The sequence below is a fragment of the Pholis gunnellus genome (assembly GCF_910591455.1).
Source record: "Pholis gunnellus genome assembly, chromosome: 8".
Classification (NCBI taxonomy): Eukaryota; Metazoa; Chordata; class Actinopteri; order Perciformes; family Pholidae; genus Pholis; species Pholis gunnellus.
Window position 1 is genome coordinate 11,709,375 of NC_136534.1, and position 26,133 is coordinate 11,735,507.

Genomic DNA, 26,133 nt, shown 5'->3' on the forward strand with positions numbered 1-26,133 from the left:
AAATTTCTCTGGAGAAGTGCAAACTTTGACCTGCTGGTGGCACAACAGGAAAAGTCAGGGGGTCTCCAACATCATTAGGATTCATGCTCTGGGCACCAGGAATGTTTTTGTAATAATATAGTCTGTACCAAAGTGGTGGACATAGGAATTATGCGTAACAAAGATATTTTGGATATAAGTTATACGAAAAACTTCAACACACCTGATGCAATTGCACTCCGAGACAGCACTGCCACCATGTTACCTCAAGGTGGAGACATCTATAGGTGGTGCAGGGAATTTGGGTACCATTCTAAGTTGAGACACTTTCTTGCCGTTTTGTGCTAAAACACATTTGCACAACACATTCCATCTCTACATCATGCAACCAAACTCACAAAATTACCATTGTCCAAGTGACAACTGTATGTTCACATTTCATTTTTTGTTTTTTATTCAATCCAAGAGTCACATTAACAAGTTATATCATAGCAGTCCTGAACAGACAAATTCAAAGTAGCTTGCAGTAATGACTCTTCATCATCAAAATGCGTTAATAAAATAAAACCTGTTGAGTATAGAAAAAGACAGGAAGTAAAGCGACAGAGAAAACAGAAAGTTCAGTTTGTTGGTCCACAGACAATAAGCCATCAGAAAGACACCATCGCTCCGTCAGAGTACACAAGTCTTTCGTCTTAGGCTCGCTGCTGGACAAACTAAGCAGGCAGCAGTAGCATAAATACAAGTTTATCTCTTGCAGGTTTACATTTTATCAGATTGATAGCAAGTACAAAAATGAGATTCGCCTCTACAGAGGTATTTGAAATAAAGGGAAGTGAAATAAGTGTGAATATAGATGGACTCAGTATTTCCATACATCCCCAATGCCATTGTTCTGAATGTAAATATTGAATATATATATATTTGACTTTCTGATGAAATATAATATCCTCCTTTAGACCTACACATGGAAATGTCTGTTTCAAATAAACAAAGAGGGGTTACTGTGGCGCAATACATTTCCTTCTGGCTCAGATCTCGAACATCAACTTTGTTTCAGTTTAACATTTACAATCAGATTTACCCTCCTATGTACAAAAACAGTACGGTTCCCCTCGTACAGAGTAAATGGTATAATTAACGATCTGCTGTAAAATCACGTCACTTAGGGCTACATTTAACACTCACGGTGCAGTTTTAAACCATTCTAATCAGTATGCTGTTGCCAAGTCCTATAAGTTTACAAGCTACAAAATGTCCACAATCCTGAGACGAGGCAGGAAAGTGGCTCTAAAAGTGTTTTAGATGTTTAAACAAACGGAGCTCTTTCTTACAGTACAAAAACAAAGTGGGACGAGGTACAGCTTCCTTCAATGGGTGATCCCTAACTTCCCCTGTGCTCCCATTATTGCAGCAAATATACGAATGCAATACAAATGAACAAAAAGGCGCTACAATAATGTAACCTGCAAACTTAACATGCTTTACAGCAATGTGATATTTCTTAAAAAATTAAAATAAAGTAAAGAATCTAAAGTGCAAGCATAAAAACGTATAATTTAAAAAAGGACAAAGTAGAAAGGGGGGAATAGTATAAGATTGTGATTTAACATATAGTCTATATGTCTTGGGTGTTTCTGCTATGTGGCCTGTCATGTGGTGGCAGACTTCACCTCAAGGCCCGACACACTTACACTTTGCTTATTTCAACCCGCATGCCTGAAACATAAGACAGCAGGTCAATGGAGAGAGGGTTAAACCAGGATAAAAAGTTTACATTTCATAAACTATGATTTCTTCGGAAAATGTCCGCTGGAGATCAGCGCATTGAGTAGCTTCTGATTGTGACAAGATTGTCTATACATTCTTTTTTTAGCATAAAAATTCTATAGATTCAAGGCTATCGGTTTCCATAAGAAATCTGCATTTTTGTCTCGAAGCAGTCAACTCAGCAATAATAGTAATAATATAACGACAATAAAACTTTACACTGTGTAGGAGGAATACAGCACAAAACAATTGCAGTATTATACAAAAGAAAATGAAAATGTGGCTCATTTTTCACCATCAATACAATCTGCAGAGGAGAGAAGATCACAGATCTTTGTCATGGCAGTGAAAATAAAAATCATCCATATACGTATATCAAAAATTCACAAAATGTCCTGCATTTGGAATATTCAAAATACATATCAGAACTCTTTAAAAGCATACATCTTGAGGAGGCTGAAGAGATGTGAAATATCGCTTCACCGTAAGCCATAATGGGGATGTATGTACAGTATCCATGGTCATGAATGTGATGGGAATGTGAGGCTCACCAACACAATGAAATTACAGAAGAAGAAAAAGTTCTTATGTGACATCTATAAACAAAAAGTCAACCGAATCAAACCACGAATGCACGGATTTCAAATATAACTAGCTCCAAACATTCTAATGCGTTTCATGTCATCTGCTCAGAAGAGGTGTTCCCTTTAACAATTAGTTGTGCTTTAAAATGATATCATGTAAAGCACTATACATTTTAAGAGGTGTTTTCATTGAGTTTTGTGTCATTTTCTGTGTTTCCAGAGAGGGAAAGATTATTATTAAAAACAGTCGATTCATATTTGGCAAATGATTGAAATGAGAATCATCGTGTGAGAGTTTTTTTGCCAATACATCCAAAAGTTGATTGAAATTTAAGATAGTTTTCTGGATTTCATATCGGACAAAAAAAGATCATAGAATACTGGACAAATTATAAAATGATAATGAGTCATAATGTAACTACCGTGTCGTAAAACATCAAAAATGCAATCTATCAACAGTAATTGGAGATACAATGTGTAATCTTAAATAGTAACAATAACGCAAAGGCCCAGTGATAAACACATTTTTGGGCACAGGCTGTATGTCCGTGCACTAAGAAGTAATACAATCACATTCAGTGATTCAAATAACTGTATGCCAATTAGATCACCATTAGAAAAAAAAAAAAAAAAACAAGGCATAAATGTTACCACATGTGGATATTTTCTTTCTCCAGACTGGTCCCTTGAATGTGATTACATGCTAAGGTGCTAGGGATCTATTTTAAAACATTCATCTATTAGTGAATAAGAACAGGTGACTAAGGGGCCATCATTTATATATTAGATTATTTAACACCTGAACGGTAGTTTCAGACAGATTGGGAGTACGCTGTGTAGGAATGAATAAAATGTAGCAGTGTAAGACAGAAATAGAGTATGACCTTGCCTTTATAATAACCATCAAAGCCACCTAACTATGATTTCAATGACCATACATTGTGTAACCCTCCCGGTTCCAGCCATAATACCACAGGACAGAAAAAGGGACAGTACACATGAGACAGGTGACATTAAATCACCCAATGCATTTTTGGTCCACGTTGTGAAATTTCAACAAGAAAAAAAAAAAAAAAAAGACACTTGAATTTGCCAACCTGAAAGAAATGTGTGAAGTTCATGTGCATGAGAAATGACTGGGCATAAGAGTACTGATATCGTAAGAAAAAAATACATGCGCATAACCCAGCTAGTGTCAAAAATGATGACATCATACAAGTTACATTTTTCATTTTTGTCACTGAACCCTGAGCTAAATCAAATATATCACTGTATATGTAACAGGCCGATAGCAAATATGACCGTCAACTCACCGAGACCGGAGTTCACCTCGAATGTGTCTACTGTAGCTTCACACCTCCAAGTAGTGATACAATGTCACTGGTGCCCTCAGGCCTCCCTTCATTAGATAAATACTACTCAGAACATTATGAGCCCATGCATTCTGCACTTTCACTTAAAAAAGGCAGCTACCATTCAAGAGAGAAAAGTTACAAATCAAAGAGAATCCAACACTAAATTTTCAAAGAAAATAAATTAACTTTACTGTCCAGGGCTCGTGTTTTTTCTTGCTCCAAACACGCACAGTATGCACTATGTTGGAAGGAACAGAAAAACATTTCCCCTCGGCATTTTTATAAGTGCTTGCCCTTCAAGTATTCAAGCATTATATCTGAAACAGCTATTGTTTGGAATTTTGACGATTCTTGCTGTGAAAAAAAAAAAAGAAAGAAAAAGAAATTCATAACAAAATAAACTGTACCAGGTTGAAAATAACCTCAGAAGTTTTATGGACACAATACTTAAAAGAAAAGGGGTAAGGTAAACTTTCTTCATATTTGTAGTTGTGGTGACTGAAATGTAGTCCCTTACTCTTTGAACAAGTTACTAACTAACAAGTAATTAACTACCCTCTGGCCCCAAAACAACACCCTCTCACCAGGAGAGCTGTTGTTTTCTCCCACTTCATTTTCAAACCATTTTAGTTGTGTTTCTTGAGGAGTCCATCTATTGTGCCATCATGGTCTTTGGGGCTGAAGTTGGGGCAGATACCATTAGCTGTTTTGGGGGTGGCAGTGCCTTGCAGGTTCCGGGAAGACAGGCTGGGCTTTGTTCGGTGACCGTGGCACGGGCTGCTGTGGAGGCCTGCGTTTTCTGTGTACAGGTAGGCCTCAGCAAAGTCTGGCTGCTGCTCCACAAAGTATCTGAACTTATCTGTGGAAAGACCACATGAGGGCGCCAGAGGCAAAGTCAACATGAGACAAAAGGCCTAAAAAATGCCCGGAGACAGACTACAGTTAAAACTGAAGTGGCCTGGTTGTTCAAGCTACTGCTCCTCAAAAGAGGGTTAAAAAAAATAGCCAGGAAAAAAAGACTACTGCTTAAATGACCAAGCAAAGTTCAAAACAAAGATTCAACTAAGAATTATTATTATTATTATTATATCTCTTACCAAATGTGATCTTCCCCGTGTCTTCAGGATCGATGGCAGTAAACAGGCGTGACACGCTGAGGTGAGTCACTCCTAAAGCTGTCTTCAGGATAACTGCCAACTCCATCTCTGTGATGGCACCATCCTCCTCTGCCTCAAACATCTGGAGAAGATACAATGGGGAGAAATGCAGGTGTCATCTCTTTGCCTATAGGCATACCACCCTGAAAGGCTGTCAGAATAGGAGCCAGTGAAATTGGGTTCCCTTTTTCTGAAATAACTGAGGGTGCTCTAAATAATACATCTGTATTCAATGGGTTTCATGAGCCATAAGGTCACAGAACTTCCTCAACTTTAAGAATTATGAAAAGCAATTCAAGTGAAAACATGAAAATTACTCAAACTCGAGCCATTTGGTTCTCGTGCAGTCACAAAAACAAATTCAGATCTGAGCATGTACGTCGGGTAAAATATGTGTAAACTTGTCAGTATGCTAAACATTTGTATTACTCCATTATGCAAAACACAAGACAACCTACAGTAAGTGGCATTTTAACATAGCAAATGTCATGCTGATCCTAAGCAAGCGTAGAGAACTCCATTCTGTCTGGTGGTTCGATAAGCTTAGAGCTTGAAACGGAACATACCTTGAAGGCCAATTTCATCGTTTCCAGAGTTTTGGCAGGTCTGCATACGACGGATAAGGCTATCACGTACTCTCTGATATCCATGCAGTTATCTTCATGCTGGAAGAACAATAGAAAACTGTGCGTTACAAAAGATCAAGACCGAGGATGTGAGCAAGGCTACTTATCTATTTATGTCACAGTAGCTGCGGGTGATTGTTGTTTAGGTCATAAACACATTGCTGCAATAAAACCTCTATTATTTGTTTGGGTACTATACTGCAAATGTATTCCCGAGTGAAAAACAAGGTGCTGTGATTAGTTTCAAAAAGTATCTGGTAATGAACCTCAGCCTCCATTCTTAACAGTATTTTTATAGATGCACTTTGTCAACTGACTGCTTGAAGTTCATTCTGCCCTAAATTGAAGTATTGTCTGCTACATACATATACAAACACATCTCTAGTTAACTATTTTAAATAAATTGAGGTATTTCAGTTCTATATTTGCAGTGAAAGCAAGTACGACATAATGTGAGAGTCATGATGATGAAAGTTATTTGCTGGTGGCCACTTAGGAAGACTGTGGAGCTATCATGGTCGTGATTGAAAAGTCTCCACAGTCTTTACCTCATCAAAAAGAGCGAACATGTCTCGCAGCATCTCGGAAACTGGCACGTCGAGGAACTGAGCAAAGTCGTCCAAGTCCAGCTTCTGACCTTCCAGCTTCCTGGCTCTGTTCCCATAATCCTGCAGAACCTTCTCAGTGTTCCGGGGTTTAAGCCTGGGATAGCAAGGGGAATAAACCATATTTAAATGAATAACTTAACCATGGTGCAAACAAGGAAATGTAGAAAAGCCACAATCAAAAGGAAGAAACATCAAAACAATACGTTCAGTACAGCAGAGACGCTCTTTCTGTGTCCTTTTTTAAGACTGTACCATATCTTTTTTGAAACTGTTTGTTGGGCTGCAGTCTATTCAAGTGTTTGCCGTATTTTGTCCAAACCATTTACATGTCCTCTCGGGTTTTCTATCCTTATGCTCCTATTCTCTCCCCTGCACTGCCAGTGGTCCTTGTCACTGCCAAGTGTTGGACTGGGGAGGGAGTAGACAGTCATGTGCCTCCACTAATACACATAGTGCTGCCAGATGCTTCTTTTCACTTGGCAGAGAGGAGTTTCGCCAAGAACCCAAACCATGTATGGCCACTATCCCTCTCCAGATCTTATACTGTGCAGGCACGTGACCAACAAATGGAAGTTAATAGCGCAGCAACAAGGACACAATCCCAAACTGCCTTCACCACCTGTGCATACGACCAGTTGCGTTTGCTGGAATCCAAACCATGCCCGCACAAATTGAATCAGGGTCCCTGTGGCGTTTGATGAGTACTTTGCCACGGTCTCACCTTTTTACCCCTTACTTGGTTCTCTTTGATGAGAGCATTGCATTGGAAGGTTTGAGTGACTCACCCCAGTCTCCTGACGAGCTTGGCAAACTCCAGCAGACAGGTGTCGACTGGCAGTCTCAGCTGGCCATCTGCCATGGCCAGCTGGCAGTCTTCAAATGAGTAATCTGTGATGGGTACCCCCAGGGCTCTGAGCATGGCACAGAGGAGACAATGACGGGACATCAGTATGTGCAAATCAATACAGACTTTGCTGAAGGCTCATGAAGGCCAATGTTGGAGCCAATATGGTTCCTTAGATGTTGAGAGTAATGTTTATAATTTATTTTTTGTCCATCTGTAGAACTTACATTTCCCGTCCCTAGCCTCAAGTAGTGAAGCACAGAGCGTGGGAGAGAATGATGACACAGGTAGCAAGCCTGTGCAACCTTAGCACTGTATAAGACAAGTTTATGAGGATGGCAATGTTGGTTGGTGCAAAATCCTCCGATCAGGATATGGGGCCGGTCGTCGACGGCTAGAAGCAGAATCTGATCACATGTTTGGTTTGAAGCTATTTAAACGTGATGGTCAACAATTGATTCTGCTGCTCTGCACTTTGTCTGTGTGTGAGTGTGCTCTTGTCTCTCTTGCTCTGTTTAGACACAACTGACAAATATGTGGGATAAGTACCCGATTTAAAAAAATGCCATCACAACAGCAGTGATAGAGTTAGTGAAGAGTTATTACTAGATACTTCTTTTATTTTGGTTCAACTTTGCTTTTTGTACATTCAGACGGATGAACTGCCAAATATAGTGAGCAATTAACTCACTTAGCCATGACACGTCTCACGTTGATAGCAAAGAGAGCAGGGTTCTTTTTCTCCTCCTCTGAGGGTGTGTAGATGGGAAGGAACTGCAGAGAGACATGGGAATGATTAATTGACATTGTATTATATGTATACAATCATTAAAACAAATATTCTATTTATAGTGGACAAATGAAAAAACAATGTATTCCCACTTGCATTAAATTCAATATTCATGAAAGAAGGAAAAGAGAAAAAAAAGTCTGTAGTGTCTGTACTGTTGCATATGCTATAGATTTAAAAAAGAAAGAACAGGATGGAATTAACAGGAGCATCCTTTCACACAGCACACATTGAAATATTTGGAATACTACAATTGCATCATGACCAAATATGTCATCATCTACAGCGACAATAATAAGTAAAGTATGAAGAGAGAATTTCACACTCACCTCGACTACAAACTCATTGTGCAACTGGCAGAGAGTCAGCCACAAGATTTCAAACCTGGATAATAACAAGACGTCATCATCAACAATAAACATCTACAGAAACAAAGAGCCTTGATTGGGGCCCATGTCCATGAGGCAAATGATGTAACATTGAGAATATACAGTGCGTTTCAAATGGACCTCTTCACTTTTTCCAGAGATTTCATTGTTTTTGCCATCATACCAATCATAGGAAGAAGGAAATATTTTTGTTCAGCAAATTTAGATTACACAGTTTCATAATTATTCTTATCTTTAATTAATAGAGTATGCTTGTCACAGCTTTTCACATATCTGGATCTGGACAGAGACTGGACAATTTAGGCATCAATACATATGTAAATGTGGTGTTCCTCCTAAACTGTTTAGAAGGAAATTTCCCTTCAACATTTTTGGATAAGAAAATCTGTCATGTGCGACTAAACATTTTAATTGGTTGCACCAGTGCGCCAGACATTTAGCAGATTTTATTTCCTTCCCCCACCTGCATTCTGCAAAGCACCGCCCCTATTCTGCCTCTTATTTGCACTGACAGGCATAATAATACATTTTATTTGTATAACCCTAACCCACTTTAAAAAGATACTCAAAAGGCACCGTACATGGCAAGGTAAAATCTATAAACAAGGCAGAGAGATGACTTAGTACAGTAATAAACAAAACAAAAACATACATAACTAGCATCAAGCAGATTTAAATAGGTGAGTTTTAAGTGCAGTTTTGAAAGAGTGAGTGACGGAGAATGTCTAAGGTGCGCGCGTGTCTTTTAAAGAGTTATTCAAACGTATAGCTCTGCTCAGGTGACCCGGGAACACAGCCGACTGCATTCAAAGAGCCACCATAATTATGGAAGCGAAACCAGAACAGGACATAGTATTCTGAGGATGCTACAGAGACTGATAATGAGGGCAGTCTTTTTCCTCCAGCCATAACTATGAGTTCGTAGAAACTGACGCACACCACATATGAAATGAAGAAATTGTGTACTTACGCTCCAGGCCCTTGCCAAGTCCATGTGATTGAGTCCTGTAATACGTAAATGAAGCAAGGACATCATTAGTAAAAAGAAAAAAGAAATTCAAATATTTCCCAGATGCATTTTTTGGATCAATTGTTAATTTCCTTGCTGTAGCTTTTCTTGCACTAAATAGGAGGACAAAGCTTGCATTCTTATTTGCACATCAAAAGCCAGAGAACAGTGTAAGACAGGAAATACATGCACTTGCTCAAATACAGTGGTTTCAATTCCTCAGCCACCTCCTATAGAACATGTACACCAGTTTTAGCATATTTGTAAGGGTATAAAATGTAGAAATTATTTTAAATACAAATTTGGACATTTCAAATCACAGCTCTGGGTTGACATTGCTACATGTTCAGGTTTCCTTTACAGAAATGTACTTGTGTTAAAAGACCTACTTTCCAATTTCCATTGATGTTTTTGAAACCAGGTTAAAGCAAAAAGTGGGGAATACTGGATTTATTGTAGTGCATGCTAACAGTGACTTAGCACTTTTATACTTAAATATATGTGTTAATTATTTAACTATTGATTTCAATAGCCTAAACTGAAGGTTTGCAACCACATTTGTGATTTCTGCAACTGACCTCAAAAGCAGAACAACAACGCACTTCCTCTTTCAGTAAAAAAGGAGATCCCCAAACAATGTCCTTCTCACAATGTCCTCAGTTGGGTTTCCACAGCCTCACTAACAAGCCTGAGCAATGCATTGGACTTGCCTTCAAAGTCATATCATGATTAACCAGATTCCCAGTGAGGCTATCAGAAAGTGACTCTGTACACTTCACTGCATTCTGACTTAAATGACTGCAACTGAATCAGCCTCTTCGGCCTGCCAGACATTTTGTAACCAAGAGTCCATCATTGGACACGGAATGTCAGGACAAACTCAGCCTCAAGTGAGCATCCAGAACTTTAACAGGGCAAATTCAGCATAATTACCAATAGCCACAGTCTGTGTCAGGCGATCTCTAAAACAGACATTAATAACCAAATCATGCTGTGTGAAGCTGAGGAAGGAGTCAGGGTTTGAACTTATTTCACTAGCTGTTGTTTATTTGTCACTTTTCACATGAACAACCAAGTGCAACACTATGAACACCTTCCAGGAGAGACAAAGTCTAAAAGTGTGCACCGCTTTCCCCATATTAGAACAATATCGCTCTCTAACCCGAACCTAAAGCTACACAAAATGACAAAGTATGACCATGACACCAAGTGTTGACTGAAGGTGGATCTCAAAGTACCCTGTGTGAGTCTGCTGACTTCGCTGATCTTTCTCCATTATGCAGAACATGTTCTCCTTCGTGGATACTATATATAACTGAAATATCCTTGCTTCCCACCATGTGACCGGCAAGAGTTTTACCTACCCACTGCGTGAGACTCTGATAGGGTGCCAAGCGGGCTACGGGGCATGCATAGCATGCATACAGACACACACACAATATGGCTCGTGCAAATTCCTCACAGAACTAACAAAGAGCGCTAACGTTTTAGTATTGCAGGTCCTTGATGTAATCCAATCTCCTAGCACTACCACAATTAGGATTCAATGTGATATTTTGCATAACATGCACTTCTCGTATGTTGATTTAGTTGGGGTACCTGATACATACCCTTAAGTGTATAGTTTGTATAATAGGCAACTATCTGCCAAATAAATCAGAGAACAGACAATAGAAGGTGGTTGATGGGAGTCAGTGAGTAGGTGTTGGGCTACCGATTCATCTTTAGGGAAACCGAGGTTACACCAATAAAGTTTGCATTTTATCACACAGTTAAGCTGTGAATAAAGAGAAAGGTCGGGAGTCACTCACAATCCGCCCACTATCTTTTCGATATTAAGTTTCAGATTTTTTAGCTGTGTTACTAACATATCCATTAACAATCTCACCAGTTTATTAGGGTAACGAATCACCACAGGCTGCACTGGTACAGCTGGGATGAAGGCCCCTGCAAGAGTAAAAAAGACAAACAATTTATTTCAATTTGACATACCAGCATGAACAACAAATTACAAACAAGAGCACACAAATTAGAATTTGCACATTTGAAAAGGTGGACTCACTGAAAACACCAGTGGAACCAATGCACTTATTTGGTTATTCAAACATCTACCGAATAAAGTCCATCAGCTTTAGCTACAGCCAATCACCCAACCCTATTTCTTTCCCATTACAAATGTGTTCATCTTATGCGAGTTCTTCTTTACAGAAAATCTATCAAAAGGTAAACGTGAGGTTAACTTAAAACTTTTTCATCATATTTCAAACCTTTGGAAGGCAGACTAGGATTTTAGTTCTTATTGCTCGATTATACGACCACACATCGCACTTAAAGCTACATTTGACGTTAAGTTAATGTGTAATGTAATTCAAACAATAAATCAATATTCCCACTAGGTTGAGTATGAAATGTCAGTGCATGCTAGCGAGCTGGAAGCATGACTTCAAAGAAAGAAAAAGAGAAGAAAGCTGAATAAGAAGAAACATTATGATGGGAGAGCTTTACCTGGCTTAAAGGTGATTAGGCAGGATCTATTAGTGCACGTTCCCTCTGGAAAAATCATTATCTGTAGGAAAGAAGGAATGGTTTGCAAATTACAAAAAAAAAGACAATGTTTTTTACAACAAACCCAATGTATCAGTAAATCATAATGGATCATTTTTTGTATTATTATCTGCAGTTCGGTAAAGATTTGAAATAAAGTCTATTGATGCTAAAATCAGTTCCTGTTATGTGTACGTGTGTCCACAGCCACATTCACATGTGTGCAGAAGAATGTCCATCTCTTTACCTGAGGCCATTCCCCTCCAGAGTGGGCTCTGCGTTTGATCTCCTCCACAGTCTTCTTTCTGGAGTCCTGGTCTGACCGTGAAACAAACACTGGCCTGATGTACTTAATCAAAGCTAGAAGCAAGAAAGCAGACAGAGTAGAGAAAATGCAAATGAATACAGAAACCTTAATTCTTTTTTTTTATTTGTTTTGACAGCTAAGCAACTACAGCTTCTCTGCATTATATGCATTTAGTGTTTTAGTTGAGGGAGAAGGGGGAGCTCTTAAATCTGGTTTTAACTGGAATTTGCTAAATTTGCAAAACCTCAGCCAGACCTTTTGATGTAACCTGGTGATACAGGCTATATGATCTGTATTGCCTTAAATGGTAAATATTTTTTAAATCCACATATATCAGTCTGATTCAGTAGCGCAAACACTTCACTGTAATTCTAGCTTCAGGACCCATCATTGTACCTTATAGGACATTGCAGGATGGTCATCCCTCACTTTGCATAGGTTAAATCGCTGGTACAGTCTATATCTTATATCCATAAGAGCATCGCAGACAAATTTCCCACTTTCTTCAGATGGAAGTTATTACTTTTGCAAAGCAGTCATACTCTTAGGTTGCACAAATGGCTTCAGTTTAAACGGCCTTCTATGAGTACAGAAGTTGGTAAAACAAGCCTGTTCCACCTTCCGCCCTTGGTCCTGAACAATCCGCAGGCCAAGATTGAAGTTAAGACTCTTATCTCTTTAAATGATTTCAAACTTTGAAAAAAAGTAATGGTCAGTGCTTACTGCAGTTTCTTCAATTGACTTACTTCCCTTGTTAATGCGCTGTATGAAGTGATGTATTTTGTTGCATCTATTGCCAAACTGTATTTGCCTCAGAAGGTCGAATCAGACTATTTTACAACAAAGACACCATTGCAATAACCTGATTTCTAACTATGACTGTTCTGAGTGAAACACTCACCACTATACCACTGCCATGCAATGCGTCAGCCTGACACATTTTCTCATTGGAGTGACACCACTACTGTTAATTCCACTTCCCATAGCACAGCCACATGACTGTATTGGAGCAAGAACACCTTCTTAAAAAGGTCAGACAGAGTAATGCAACGAACACAAAATCCATGCACTATAAGAGGAAAACTCCTGGTGTAAAATATTCGCATAGTGTACAATTTGCAGGGCAAAGATCGAGGGCGTCTGTTAAGCATCGATAAAGTACTAAGGCATCATTTACAAGGAAATAAAAGAGGAACTAATCTGACAAAGACTGGGTTTGAATATTCAAGGTAGATTTGCAAAAGTTTTATTTTGATTCAGGAAGCATTTTCTCGTACATTCCATCTTTAACAATACATACAATTAGAAAAGCAATGTTTCTGGTAGCCCTGAGGCAGAGAGTCAAATAGAAAGGGAGATCCACAACAAGTTATTGAGAGTAAAACATAAAAATGAAGAAAGAAAGAGAGTTAGGCCATGGAAAGAAGAAATCGATTCCAACTGTGAGCTGTCTGCCAAAAGGAAGGGATTAGGGCTCTAGCTGGTACCCTGAGAGACACTCCATACGTCACTGTGGCTGATCAGGCCTTAATGCTTATTCTGGATTCCACTTGCTTGACCAATCATTGGGGCCTGGTTCCTACTGCAAGGCCAGTGTGAGTCAAACTACACCTTTCAACCAAAAATACTACTGTTGAGTCCTGAAGATGTAAGATGTAATCATTGTTTATGCAACTTTGGTTTCTTCAAAACATCATGTTGACAAAATAGACAAGCCTATAAGCAAATATGTCCAAATATGGTTTTAATCCTGTAATGCAAGCAAGTAAGGCTGCGGTAACTTGGCAAGGTTCACTCAGCCTGGAGATAAATAGGTGGCCAATTAGACTTAGTAGGGAGAGCAGGAGGAGAAAGGAAGGCTCAAATAACACACAGCTAGGCCTTTCACTGCATGTCCAGCTGCCAGGGGCATAAGAACAAATGCCTTACCTGGCAACTACAAAAGGTAACTGAACTTGCAATCTAGTTAATAGGATCTGGAACTGAGCAAGGCCATTTCTGGTTCAGGTTTAAAAGTGGGCCAGCTACCAATTCTGTCAATAATGTCAAATAAAGGTATGAATTGCCAATGATGTCTTATTATGTCTATGATTATTAGATCCATAGCATTTTAACAATGTTATGAGTTAGAAGGAGTCATTTTCTTGTGATAACCCGGAGAATTTGATTTCTGCTTCCTCATGCTATGGATGGTTTTAACAATACCATTAGGACTATGTAACAACACTGTAGAAGGTTGAATAGTCAGAATGATTTCCAGAATTAACAGGGCGCATACTGTATATACTTAACCTTCCCTGGAACCCATATGTGGCTGAACAAGTTTCAGTTATACCTGTGTATATGCATAGAGATTCTCAAATGTTGTGATGCTGTCATGAAAGTCAGATCTTCTTTTTTCAGATTGGATAACTTTATTATTCTCTCACAACATAGGTCATATTCATAGAAGTAACAATGACAGTAATATTAGACTTGTATGTGTTTGTTACTTACTGCCCCAGAGAGGTATATCCTTGCTCTCGGCCTTCATGACGATGGAAGCCATTGTCATCGTGACTGGGATGGCATCAAAGTAAGACGAGTGGGGTGCCAGGGTGAGGATGGGGGCTTCTGCAGGCATTGCCCTTCGCCCTTTCACAGTCATCCAATGGAAACCCCCCGCAAACCACATGACCCGCATGATGATCTTCAGAATTATGTCCACCAGTCTGGAACAAGATAATGCATGTGTGAGGGGCACTTTTCATCTGCAGATGGGGATAACATCTCCAACATGTATAGTATTCTAGATGCATACGTCCAATGTCATGATATCTTTGGAATAGAAGATTCGAGCTGGGGTTATTATTCATTTGTGGTATCAAATAAATAGGCTCAGTGAGTCTGTAAGACAGTAAGAAATAACACTTTTAACATTCTGTACCCCATTGACTCTGTTCTGCCTCTTCCCCACTGGACGCGCCTCCTTCTTTGAGGCCAACTTAAGTCATAAGCTAAACTGTCATCACACCAGACCAATTGACATCCTGGCCAAGGTCGAGGATTTGCTAAGAATGCCATTAAGTAGCTGGCATTAGCACTAAAATAGGCCAGATAATAGCCATTGTCATATGAACGTTTTAAAAGAACCGGGTGGGAATGGTAAGTTAAAAATGTGCAAAACTGCAAAAGAAAAAACAACAACGTAGGACTGGTTTGCATGCTCAAGCCCAACTAGACATATTATAAAAATGTGTTTAAAAAAAAAAATCAATTTCTTCTCCTTAAACCTCTCTCACCAACCCACACACACTCTTAAATTATAAGCATCATCTACACCCAAGTATCCTATGAAAATATGACATGTTTCAACTGCATGCAAGAAGAGACCTATAGCTGTGGGAGTTTCTCAGACAGACTATTACACAATCAGGCAATCTGGAGCACAAGACTGAGACAGAGGGGTCAAACAACGGAATTATTCAGAATAAACTGAGATGGGCAACATTACATTGTAACAAAAAACTCTGCCCCCTTGTCACAGTTGCATTCCTACAATCAAAGTGTGAAGGACACCTAGAGACATATTGTTACAGTGCAATTAATATGTGGGGCCCATTGCACAACATAAAACAAAACAAAAATCAAAATCACCAAACAAACAGACACAAATCCATAACAAAGCACCCACCTCCTCCAGAGGCACTGGGGTTCCACGGTGGTCTCTGAGCCCCCTACTGAGGCCAGGAAGGCAAAAGGCCAGGCCAGCAGCATCATGAATGCAGCTATGAGTAGACGGATGGGGAACAGTGTGACTGTCATAAATGCAATCTGTAAGAGATTGAGAAAACGAGAACAGGGTTAAAGAAACAAATTCAACAATACACATGTCTTATCAGTCATCTTGGCGCTGTTACAGTCACACTTTGACATTAGTCTTTGCAGCATTAAGTTGTCGTTGACTCCAACTCGATGGCTTTTTCATTTGCCTCACAATAAATGCTAAGTTTTAACTGTGTACCCAAAAAGCATCAATCGATCTCTAAAAATACACCGGCGTGTTTACACTTTTTCTAGGAAGAAAAGATGAGAGAACAGAGCTGATTTTATTACATATCTAACAAAGCACAATAACAGAAAGCCCATCAGACAACAATGATGGCTTTGTCTTATGAGAAGCAATTAATTATAAGCATCTGGTGTAAAGAGAAAAACAGAACAGTGCAAGTAGTTTAACTAGCATCATGTAAAGAAGCTCTCTGTCCTACCCAGTACAGAGGGCAGCAGGCCTGCAGCATGGCCTGTACTAGACAATTTAGACCATATGGTGTGTCTTGGGTCACAATATAGCCTGTATACCACCTAAGCATGCAAATGTTACATATAAACATTTGTTCTTCATTCTTGATTGGTCTACTGGTGACCGTTTACAGCTTTTTTATAACTCCCTGATTGCAGCGCTTATCTTCTGTCAATATTTGTCTTAGTAGCAACCACTACTGGGCAGCATGAAGTCTATCTGCACTGTCTTATCCGGGGAGAGTTCTTGTCTGACAGTATTGTCAATTTAAATCAATACATTTAAAGCCTGCTTGTTTAACTACTGACAATAAGCAGCACATTTTGGAGATCAATTGGAGATTAGATTTAGGCCATGTCCACACTACTACATTTCCATTTTGAAACGCATATCTTTTGCTATGTTTACACTGAGCATCCACACTAGGCCGGAGTTTTAGAGCACTGAAAACGGATAAGTTAAAAATGCTCCCGAGGACCGATACCTTTGAAAAGTCCTGGGTTACCTCCTATTGTGGACGGCGCAACCGAAGAAGTTTGAAAATGATGACAGACAGGTGTTGGCTACTTGATTAGGACTTAGCAGTCACGACGTGTCCTTCCCTGATTTGTCACGTCCCTATCACATGACCCTTTTTACGGAAGAAAACAAATAGCCTTGATTATCGATCGACTACCAATGGTTAATTCAACATGGATAACTAATTACAGTCGTTGCTGACCCTGTTGTCTATACTAGCAGCTGTTGTGCAATTCAATTCATCATTTTTCTAATTCTACTACTGCCGACATGCGAAGGAAGTAAGCTGTTATTGGAGCGATTGTGTCCAGCAACATTATCAACCCTACATCACATGTGAAGTCACGGTTTGTGGCTATGAGGAGGGTGATGGACACAAAACCAAAGGGTCCACCCTTTTCTAATTAATGCTAATTTTGTTCGCCACAACTATTGTGAAGTCCACACAGAAACTGTAAAGGAACAAAAGCATAAATGTTCTCTAGTGCGACAGGGACGTCAGCCACCAGCAGAGCTACGAGTGTAAGAGCAGACAACAAGGAAATGAATAGGAAATGACTGAGAGACATGTGTTGACCCATAAACTAGTAAGATTTAGATTTGTAAGTGTTCATTTTGAAGTATTTTTGATGTGTGTGTGTGTGTGAGAGAGAGCGATAGAGCAAGACCTGCAGCGTTGTAACTAAGTTTTAAAAATAAGTTTCCACGAAATTTGTCTGTTTAAGTTTATAGAGGAAGATTTTAGAGGAAGATCTTGGGTACCAAGCACAACCTTTATTAACAAAGACTACTATAACACTCCAATGTACTTCCTGCTTACACCCGCATGCCCAGTGTACGTGAATAGTCATGTGATACCCGTTTTCAGGCTTGCTAGTATGGACTGAAATCATTTTTGCACGATGCCGAAACGCCAGTGTGGACGGAGATCTTTTTTGTTTTAAAACGAAAACATATTAGTGTGGATGTAGTCTTACAGGAACACCTTTTGAACATATTTTCCTTGCCCAAAACATAACCCTGGTCTGTGAAATAACCCTGTCCTACATCATTATGGTTTTATCTACATTATAGATTTGTTTTGTTGTACGAGGGAGTCGCAAATTTAAATTAAACACTAATCTTATCGGTTATTGCAGTGACACACCACCCTAGATTCTCTTTCTTTTCATAGTACTCCAAACTGTTTATTTTCCCAAAGATCCTCTTAAGACATGAATTAATTATATATGTCTAACATACATAGCCAAGCTCTCTTTTTATACAAATGTGAAGTATACAGTTTTGCACAAGAAAGAAAAAACAACTGGCACTTTCTTCCGATGATAAAATGGGCCTTGCCAGGAATGCTTGAGAGCCACTGTATAATGCATTTGTTAAAAGATTTATTCAGACCCAAAGCATGAGAATGCATGAATGTCACTAAGATTTAAAATAAAGGCAATGCAACAAAAGCAGAGAGGCTTTTTAGGAGCTGGAGTGAATTCAGCCATTGTTCTACAGAGCATATTTCAATTAATGCAATAAGGCTTGTCACAGTCTTAAGAGTGAGAGTGAAAACAAAATAAACACTCATCTTGAATTATGCAACTTGGGAATTGTACAATAGCTGCCAAGAAGAGCCTATATCATAACAATACTGTAAATCTAAAAAAAACAGCAGAGGTCTACTCTTTGTTGACAGTGTAGCTTTATGTCGGTATTACTGACGAAATGCAAAGCAGCAATTGCAGTCAATCGTGAACCAGATGTTATCGGTCTGCTGATATTATCTCTGCACTGAAGTAGAAGACCCTGAACGGTTAAGACCAGTCTATATTTTAACTATTAATATGCAACCAAAGTTTAGAGACTGTGTAAACTAAAAGTGTATCCTGCTTTTTCTAAGCATAATGCCGTTCATGTAGCCGATAGCCCTTTATCCTACTTTTCTTATACTTTTGACTAAATGGATACTGGAACAGTGAATAAAAAAGAAAAATAATCAAACTGTAACCTTTGTATTGGTAGTAGAGACATGTGTATGAACTTCCCTGTGTCTACGACAATGCACGCAACGTAGTGGCGGCTAACTCATCCGGACAGACATACTGGGGACAGTTGTCTGTTTTGTGGTTATGGCTTGAAAGGATCAGTCTTGTGTAAAACGCTCTTGAGAGTTTGTATGCGTTATGAGTTGTACGAGTGTTTATGTACGAGTGTTTTGTGTTTATGGGTCTATATTTCGCTGGCTTGCTTTGCAGTTGTTGAGTTGTTTGTTAATTGTACTTGTAGGAAGGTTGCAATTGCTGCTCTGTGTGAAATGTCAAAATTGAATGCAGTGTGATTCCCGTGGTGTATTGAAGTCATGAGTCAATTTCAAAAAGGTATAATCTTTAAAGTTAAAAAGAGGAACTTTCATTTGGTGTGTATTTTGGCGGTCCCTGTGGACAAAAGCTGCAGTGTTTCCGAGCACCACATTCCCTTTAGAAAAGCTTGTATTTTACTGCAGCAAGGTCTGACATTCTGCCCTGAGAAGTCCTGGTTTTGGCTCTCCTATGCCTCCCTTTCCTCCAAGGGACCCAGCAATACAACCTGGGCCTCCAGCAGCGTGGGGTCAGTGCGCCCAGCTGGGACCTGCGGAGCAGCGAGGCGTAGCGCTGCTCCTGGCCGGAGGAGGAGGAGCCGCTGCTGCCGGGCGCTGAGCTCTCCACCTCCCGCCGGAGATTTGACTGCAGGGAAGTCAGATCTTTCGAGGAATCAGTTTTACACTGAGACTGTTGCATAACCAGATAAATCAATATACAACATTACTCCAATGGTAACAGTCTTCTCTCCACCTCGGAATCCCGAAACCTTTTTGTTTGTTTGTTACCGTTACTGTAACAGTTAAATACTGTTATTTACAGTGTGGGAATAAGCTATTGACTCATTGCTGCTTTGGCAGGATCTAAACAGATTTAGGTATTTTTGGGGTTCCCCAATAAATCACACAAAGATTGTAAATTAGGCTCGTCTAACCTAAGATGGGAATTAAATCAACTTAAACATTAGCAACTTGCACTCTGACACATTACCAACTTGTAGGCTTTAAGGCTTGATTAGGACAGGAATATTTGCTGATGCACCTAAATCGGCAACTAAAACCCTGAAATATGTTCTCATGTTAGGTCCATGCTAATCAACTCTGTGATCAACTAATTAGCTCATCAAGGTGCAAAACTGCAAGAGCATCTTTATATGGATTGAAAGGTCAGGCAACTGAATTATAATAGAGCCTACTAATGAGAATCTGCAAGTCTCCACAGTTGCTCCAAGATTTGGGTCAACTTCAAGTCAAACATTAGCAAAAAAAGTCTCCAGCAATCGTAGCCTCTACTGCACAGACTCTTGCACTGTGAGCAACAACGCCAATTTGGCTTATTAGAAACAGGATTGTTTGTAATTTATCTACAGCCTCAAAGCTTTCGGGACTTTAGCCTGTTCTTACAGGCAGTAACGTAGCTTTATGATGCAACTCCAAGCATACTCTCATTGAACGGGTTAATCAAACAAAATTCATCTGTTTCTGTAATCCTTTCTAGTGGGAAATATCGAGGATATTGCAAACATAATATAGCCAAAACTGATTTACTTCTCAAAATAAATTGGAGACAATACAGTATTATCCATCTCTGGCCAATCATGAAATACATACGAAACAAAACCGCGAACACGTTTTATTACAGTAATTATATTGACATCCGCCAAGCGCAAAAATGTGGGTAGATTGTCCCTTTGAGGAGTAAATCGGATGGCTATCCACCACACTGGCAGGTAAATAGTTGTGTCAAAGGAGCAAGAAAAAAAACGTGTGTCAACCTCCCTAAGTCACTATTCTTACTTGTAACAAGATACTCGCTTATGCCTGCTATGCCAGTTTAGTGCCATTCATAAAACTGAGGGTCTAACCTTGGACTGAACTCTGTTACTGAAAATACCACACAGCTGTGTCCCAATGTCACACCGTTTACTAACACTTTATAGTATACCCTACAACCAACTCTATATGGTAACTATTTTGGCAGGTAATATAATATAAATGATTGTGCTTAACTGTTATGTACTGCTGGACGTCAATCAAAAGCAGAACTTTGGAAAGCTGCTGCCAATTTCAAATTTGGAAGCTTTACGAAGAGAAGGAAACTGGTTTGGCCAATATTTAATACATGTATGTATTTCTTTCCCTTAGAGCTCCGGGTGATAAGAGTACACGAACAATGCACTCGTATCAAACACTTTTAAAATGCATGCTGGCATCTATAGTTATACTTTTTTTCTTTTACTTTCTCTGATGTTAATGTACTACATACTCAAACATGATGAGAAGTAGTATATAGTGTGCAGGAAGGAAACAGAGCTTCTTAAGACAATGGACATGGACAACAACTAAAAATGTCTCTAAAACCTCATCTGAATCCCTATGTTGCCGTCACAAGAGATCATATGAGGTGAGCAAAAGGTCCCACATGTGCCTTCCAATTTCTAAACAGCCGCAGTTTGAAAGAGCAAGATAATGTGATGCTCACAAGAACACAAACATATATCAAACCTGTGTCTGGAAGCTTTAAGTAGCCTGCAAGTGAACACCTTTTTGCATGAAAGCCTGATAACTATCAGATGATCAACACGAATGATGGATAGCTGAACTGCCTGCATATCTGCTCCATGTTGCAAAATTGTAACATTTTAATCAGGCGTCCAATTGCAAAACAATATATCTTATAAATAAGGGGGAGATGTAACATGACTGTCAGTTTTTCATCCCATTCTCCAGCCCTCCATATCCACACGTGTTGGTTGCTGGTTCAGTGGGACGCACCGTGATAACCACCAAAGGCATGAACAGAAAAACGGTACCGTGTTTACAACTAACGGCACGTTTAAAAGAAATCATGAAATCACGGTAAAGGGTATCACACAAAATGCTCGTTTCTGATAGCTATGATACCAGTGCAACAAGCTAGGCCCATCCTGGACAGACGGCCGTACTAAAATAGCTTTATTACATCCTAATGGATTGTTAGCGGATTCCTGGGTGAGAGGTGTTGATTTTTATGTTGTATACTCATGTGTGCATTGCATGCCGTTGCGGTAGCTAAACGTCAATTTTTTTAAAAGAAAAACGCTCAGCCCTTTCCAGCAGTATTTAAGCAAGGCAGCAACCAAACAAGACAGGAGATAGAAAGCAACATGTATGTGGCTGCTGTTAGCAAGCTAGCTAAGACTAGCTCAGCTGACTACCTGTAATTTAGGAAAAAACTGCCAAGTTAAATGATGGTGACAGCCTCTCCACGGTGCCGCACTTAAGTGTTAATGTTCTGCAAACTACGACAGCAACATGTTAACGTAGCTGTAGAGGAAAATGTCATTTGGCTGCAAACATCATTTTACCGTTAACGTTACCTTTGCCTTTTCCAGGGGGGTGAATTTCAAGACGTGCACAAAAGGGTTTCTAAACGGAGGCGCTTGGTCCATCTTCTTTCCATCTCCTTCCATCACACACTGTCTGTTACTCGGTAACCTCATTATTAGACGAGGTCACGTTGGTCGAGGTTGAAGCTCAGTTCTCAATATTGCAAACAGAAACTGATTCTGCCTTAAAGGTAGTCTCCTCACGCAAAACACGCAGTTTCCCTTATCAGTCTTGCACGGTGGCTAATTGAGGTGGCAGTGCAGAGTTATCTTCCTCTCCCGCAAAGCATGGAGGGATAATGGTTAGCTCAAGGATTAGCTGGGGATATTTGAAGTCGCCGATATATTTCTGCCTACAGTGCGCAGAGCGCCTTCCTCCACACCGTGTTCCCCAACCAGTCAGCTAGCTCTGGATGCTAACGGAGCCACGATTATGCTCTTTTGACAGTGCGCATGCGTAGCACATCCTCGGATCTACATCATTGTGCCAAGAAGATGCTGCCTTCATAACTGTCCAAAATATCGTAATTTGTAAAATACACCATAGATTTGTAATATTTGCGATACATTTCTACTATTGGCCAGGGGCCTGGACAAAATATGAAACATGTTCAAAATAGGCTCACAATGCAATACAATAGCCCTACAATAAACACATCTGGATTAAAACACACTCTTTTTTCTTGATAATGTTTACTGTAAGCATTGCTGCAACTAACTGCAATTATACTTTTGTGAATTTCTGAGATGTTAATCTTAAAGGGAAACGGATCATAAAGCCTAAAGCTACAGTAAATGTACATGTATAATATGTACATTTATTTTATTCTCTGTCAGCACGTTCCCACATTGTTTCACATTCTTATGAGGGAACTTATGAGAAAATAATATCTATTATAATTAAAGACGCAACAGACTACTGGGAAACAAATTGTATGTTACTGCAATACAGCATGTGTAGAGTACTGTATCTCTGCCATTCATTCCTATAATAAAACAACAAACAAACATACTGTCATTCCAAGCATAATTCCTCTCAGAAATTGAAAACATGAACTAACTAGAGGCCATCTTGCGATGGGATCACATCAGCCATGGCGCCAAATTAGGCCAATAAAATCAAATTAGGGGGCCAACTTTGGATACCCTTGCTCGGATCACACCCATCTTCAAGAAAAAAAATGTGTGTGAACCTCCCTAAGTCACTATTCTTACTTGTTACAAGATACTCGCTTATGCCTGCTATGCCAGCTTAGTGCCATTCATAAAACTGAGGGTCTAACCTTGGACTGAACTCTTTTACTGAAAATACCACACAGCTGTGTCCCAATGGCACACCGTTTACTAATACTTTATAGTATACCCTACAAACTACTCTAACTGGTAACCATTTTGGCAGGTAATATAATACAAAGTATTGTGCTTAACTGTTTTGTGCTCACAGGAAATAATACAAGCTGGAAGTCAATCGAAAGCGAAACTTTCAATTTCGGCCTTCATTTTTATGTCAGCTACACACCTGTAAAGTTTCATGACTGCATCTTGCACAGTTGTGACGCTTTCATTGTGACAAAAGATGTCCACAGACACACAGAGATATAAACATCTAGCCAAGTACTCAGAACCACTTCTGTGGGAGTTCCCATAACAGTGTCCAGAACCACATTTCACAATGATGACACACACAAACTCGCAAGGTGAAAACAACATCAGCCACACGCTGTTGCAGTTGGTAACCATTGCTACAACTAAAGTGTTATGTGTTTGCACACAAATGCACAATAAATACAACTAGACATGACCAGCAGCTCACCTCGTCCTTGCGTCTATCTATCTTATCTATCTATCTATCTATCCATCCATCCATCTATCTATCTATCCATCTATCTATCCATCTATCTATCTATCCATCTATCTATCTATCTATCCATCTATCTATCCATCTATCTATCTATCCATCTATCTATCTATCTATCTATCTATCTATCTATCTATCCATCCATCCATCTATCTATCCATCCTATCTATCTATCCATCTATCTATCTATCTATCTATCTATCCATCCATCTATCTATCTATCCATCCCATCTATCTATCCATCTATCTATCTATCTATCTATCCATCCATCTATATATCCATCCATCCATCCATCCATCTATCTATCGAATCTAACCAATGAAATTAGCAGACTAGAATTGCTGTCAGAATTGAAGACTCTTCAGAAGAGTGGTGTCATAAAAGTTGGTGGTGTTTATTATTGGACGGCTAGGTGACAAGAGCTATATCTGCCCTTAGTGTGTGTGTACGTGTGTGTGTACTTGTGTGTGTACGTGCATCAATGCATGCTTGCATACGCATAAGTACCTAAGTAGGTGACGCTCTGGGTGCAGTCATTATTCTGTGAGATGACTCACAACAGCCATATATATATATATATGGCTGTTGTGAGTATATCTATATTAATAGATGGTTAATGTGTTATCATAGCATAATTGTTGAGAACTATGAATTGCATACTGATGCTACAAGTCAAGAGCATATGATTTTAGTCACAAAAGGCAATATTTGTCCAAAGATATCAGCAGCTCCTGAAGCTCAAATATTTAGCTTGTTCGTATCTCTATGAATACAAATATGCATCACTTTAATTCAAATACACACATTTTTACAGTATGGGCACTCCGAGTGGTGTTATGGCATTCACCTAATTCCAACCTCATTATTTTTTATGATTGAATGAATACCACAAACTTATAAAAGAGAATAGAAGAGAAGACAAATATGCATTTTAGTTAGATCTATTGCACGTAGTCACAGCAAATGTGCATGTATTTTGAAATATGGACACACTCAGCACCATGGTTTAAAAACCTACAGGAGATTTATTAGCTAGTATTCTATAGATAGGGCATTTGGCAATGTTTTATTTATCTTTAACTGAGGCCTAATACCTCTTGACATATGATTTACTTTAGTATTGTGTCTTGTTTCAATGCAATGGCTCTTCATAGCTGATTGTATGCTTCCCTCTACTGGTGATTACTTCACAGCACAGTCAGGGGCGTATTTCTGACTACACCCAACCATATGTTCTCTCAGAAGCACATATAATACACAGACAGAGTTACAGATACAGCTCTTGTGGACCATACAAATCCACTTTCACAATTTTAGTCCGCTGGTAACAACTTTTCCTTTTGTTCCAATCAAGCAAGGGAATTCTGCCACTTTACTGGTCTTTATAGCCATCAGAGTAAACACTGAAAAATAGATATGGTTTTAAAGAATGCAGCCAGAAAAAAAAATCCACAATCTTTTAAAGGGATAAGAATAATACTTACAATACAGTGAGACAAAACTTTATAAGAGATGAAACCACACATTTTAGTATATAGAGATGGCTTGTATGTGACTTGCTAATAAACATTGTGTTTATGGAACATGGTGTTGGGTGATTTCCACCCCCAACATTAATGTAGGCCGAAACGATATTGAGAAAGATGTTACAGAACAATATCCAACCAAAAAGCTGCCATTCGTTACATGTGTCGGTACCAGCAACAATGTACCTTTCTTTGAATGGAATGTAACATGAATGTCACCAGTGACCTCGTTTTCATCATTATCTGCCGATCTTCTAAAGGAATTGAGGTCTCATCACAACATCCTGCTTTATTGACTCCCTTTCACACCATGCAAAGTTCAATTCTCATTGAATTATGTGAGAAGAAGACGTTTTGAAGGTGTGAATGTGTGACTGTGAAGATATGATCAGAAGATGAAAAATAAAATGGAAAACTAAATACATTTTCTTTGTGTTTAGACAAAAAAACAAGTAAAGTTGTGGATTGGCCAATTTTGAACGTACCTTAGCTTTCACGTTTTATTTGGCTATTTTTATTTGTCCACTGTGATGAGGTGTTAATTATACTGAA

At 39.2% G+C, this 26,133-nt stretch overlaps 1 protein-coding gene across 1 annotated transcript; it reads right to left on the minus strand.

The window, feature by feature from the left end:
• Nucleotides 1–4,314: 4,314 nt before the first annotated feature.
• Nucleotides 4,315–22,310, minus strand: LOC306700246 (lysophosphatidylcholine acyltransferase 1; the record flags this gene model as incomplete). The annotated part of the gene is made up of 14 exons (XM_079165203.1): nt 4,315–4,547; nt 4,786–4,927; nt 5,412–5,510; nt 6,020–6,173; nt 6,865–6,990; nt 7,615–7,697; nt 8,043–8,097; nt 9,073–9,107; nt 11,000–11,058; nt 11,617–11,677; nt 11,903–12,015; nt 14,459–14,673; nt 15,636–15,775; nt 22,188–22,310. 14 exons carry the CDS (start codon nt 22,308–22,310, stop codon nt 4,315–4,317), a joined length of 1,638 nt encoding a protein of 545 aa, XP_079021329.1.
• Nucleotides 22,311–26,133: the final 3,823 nt, after the last annotated feature.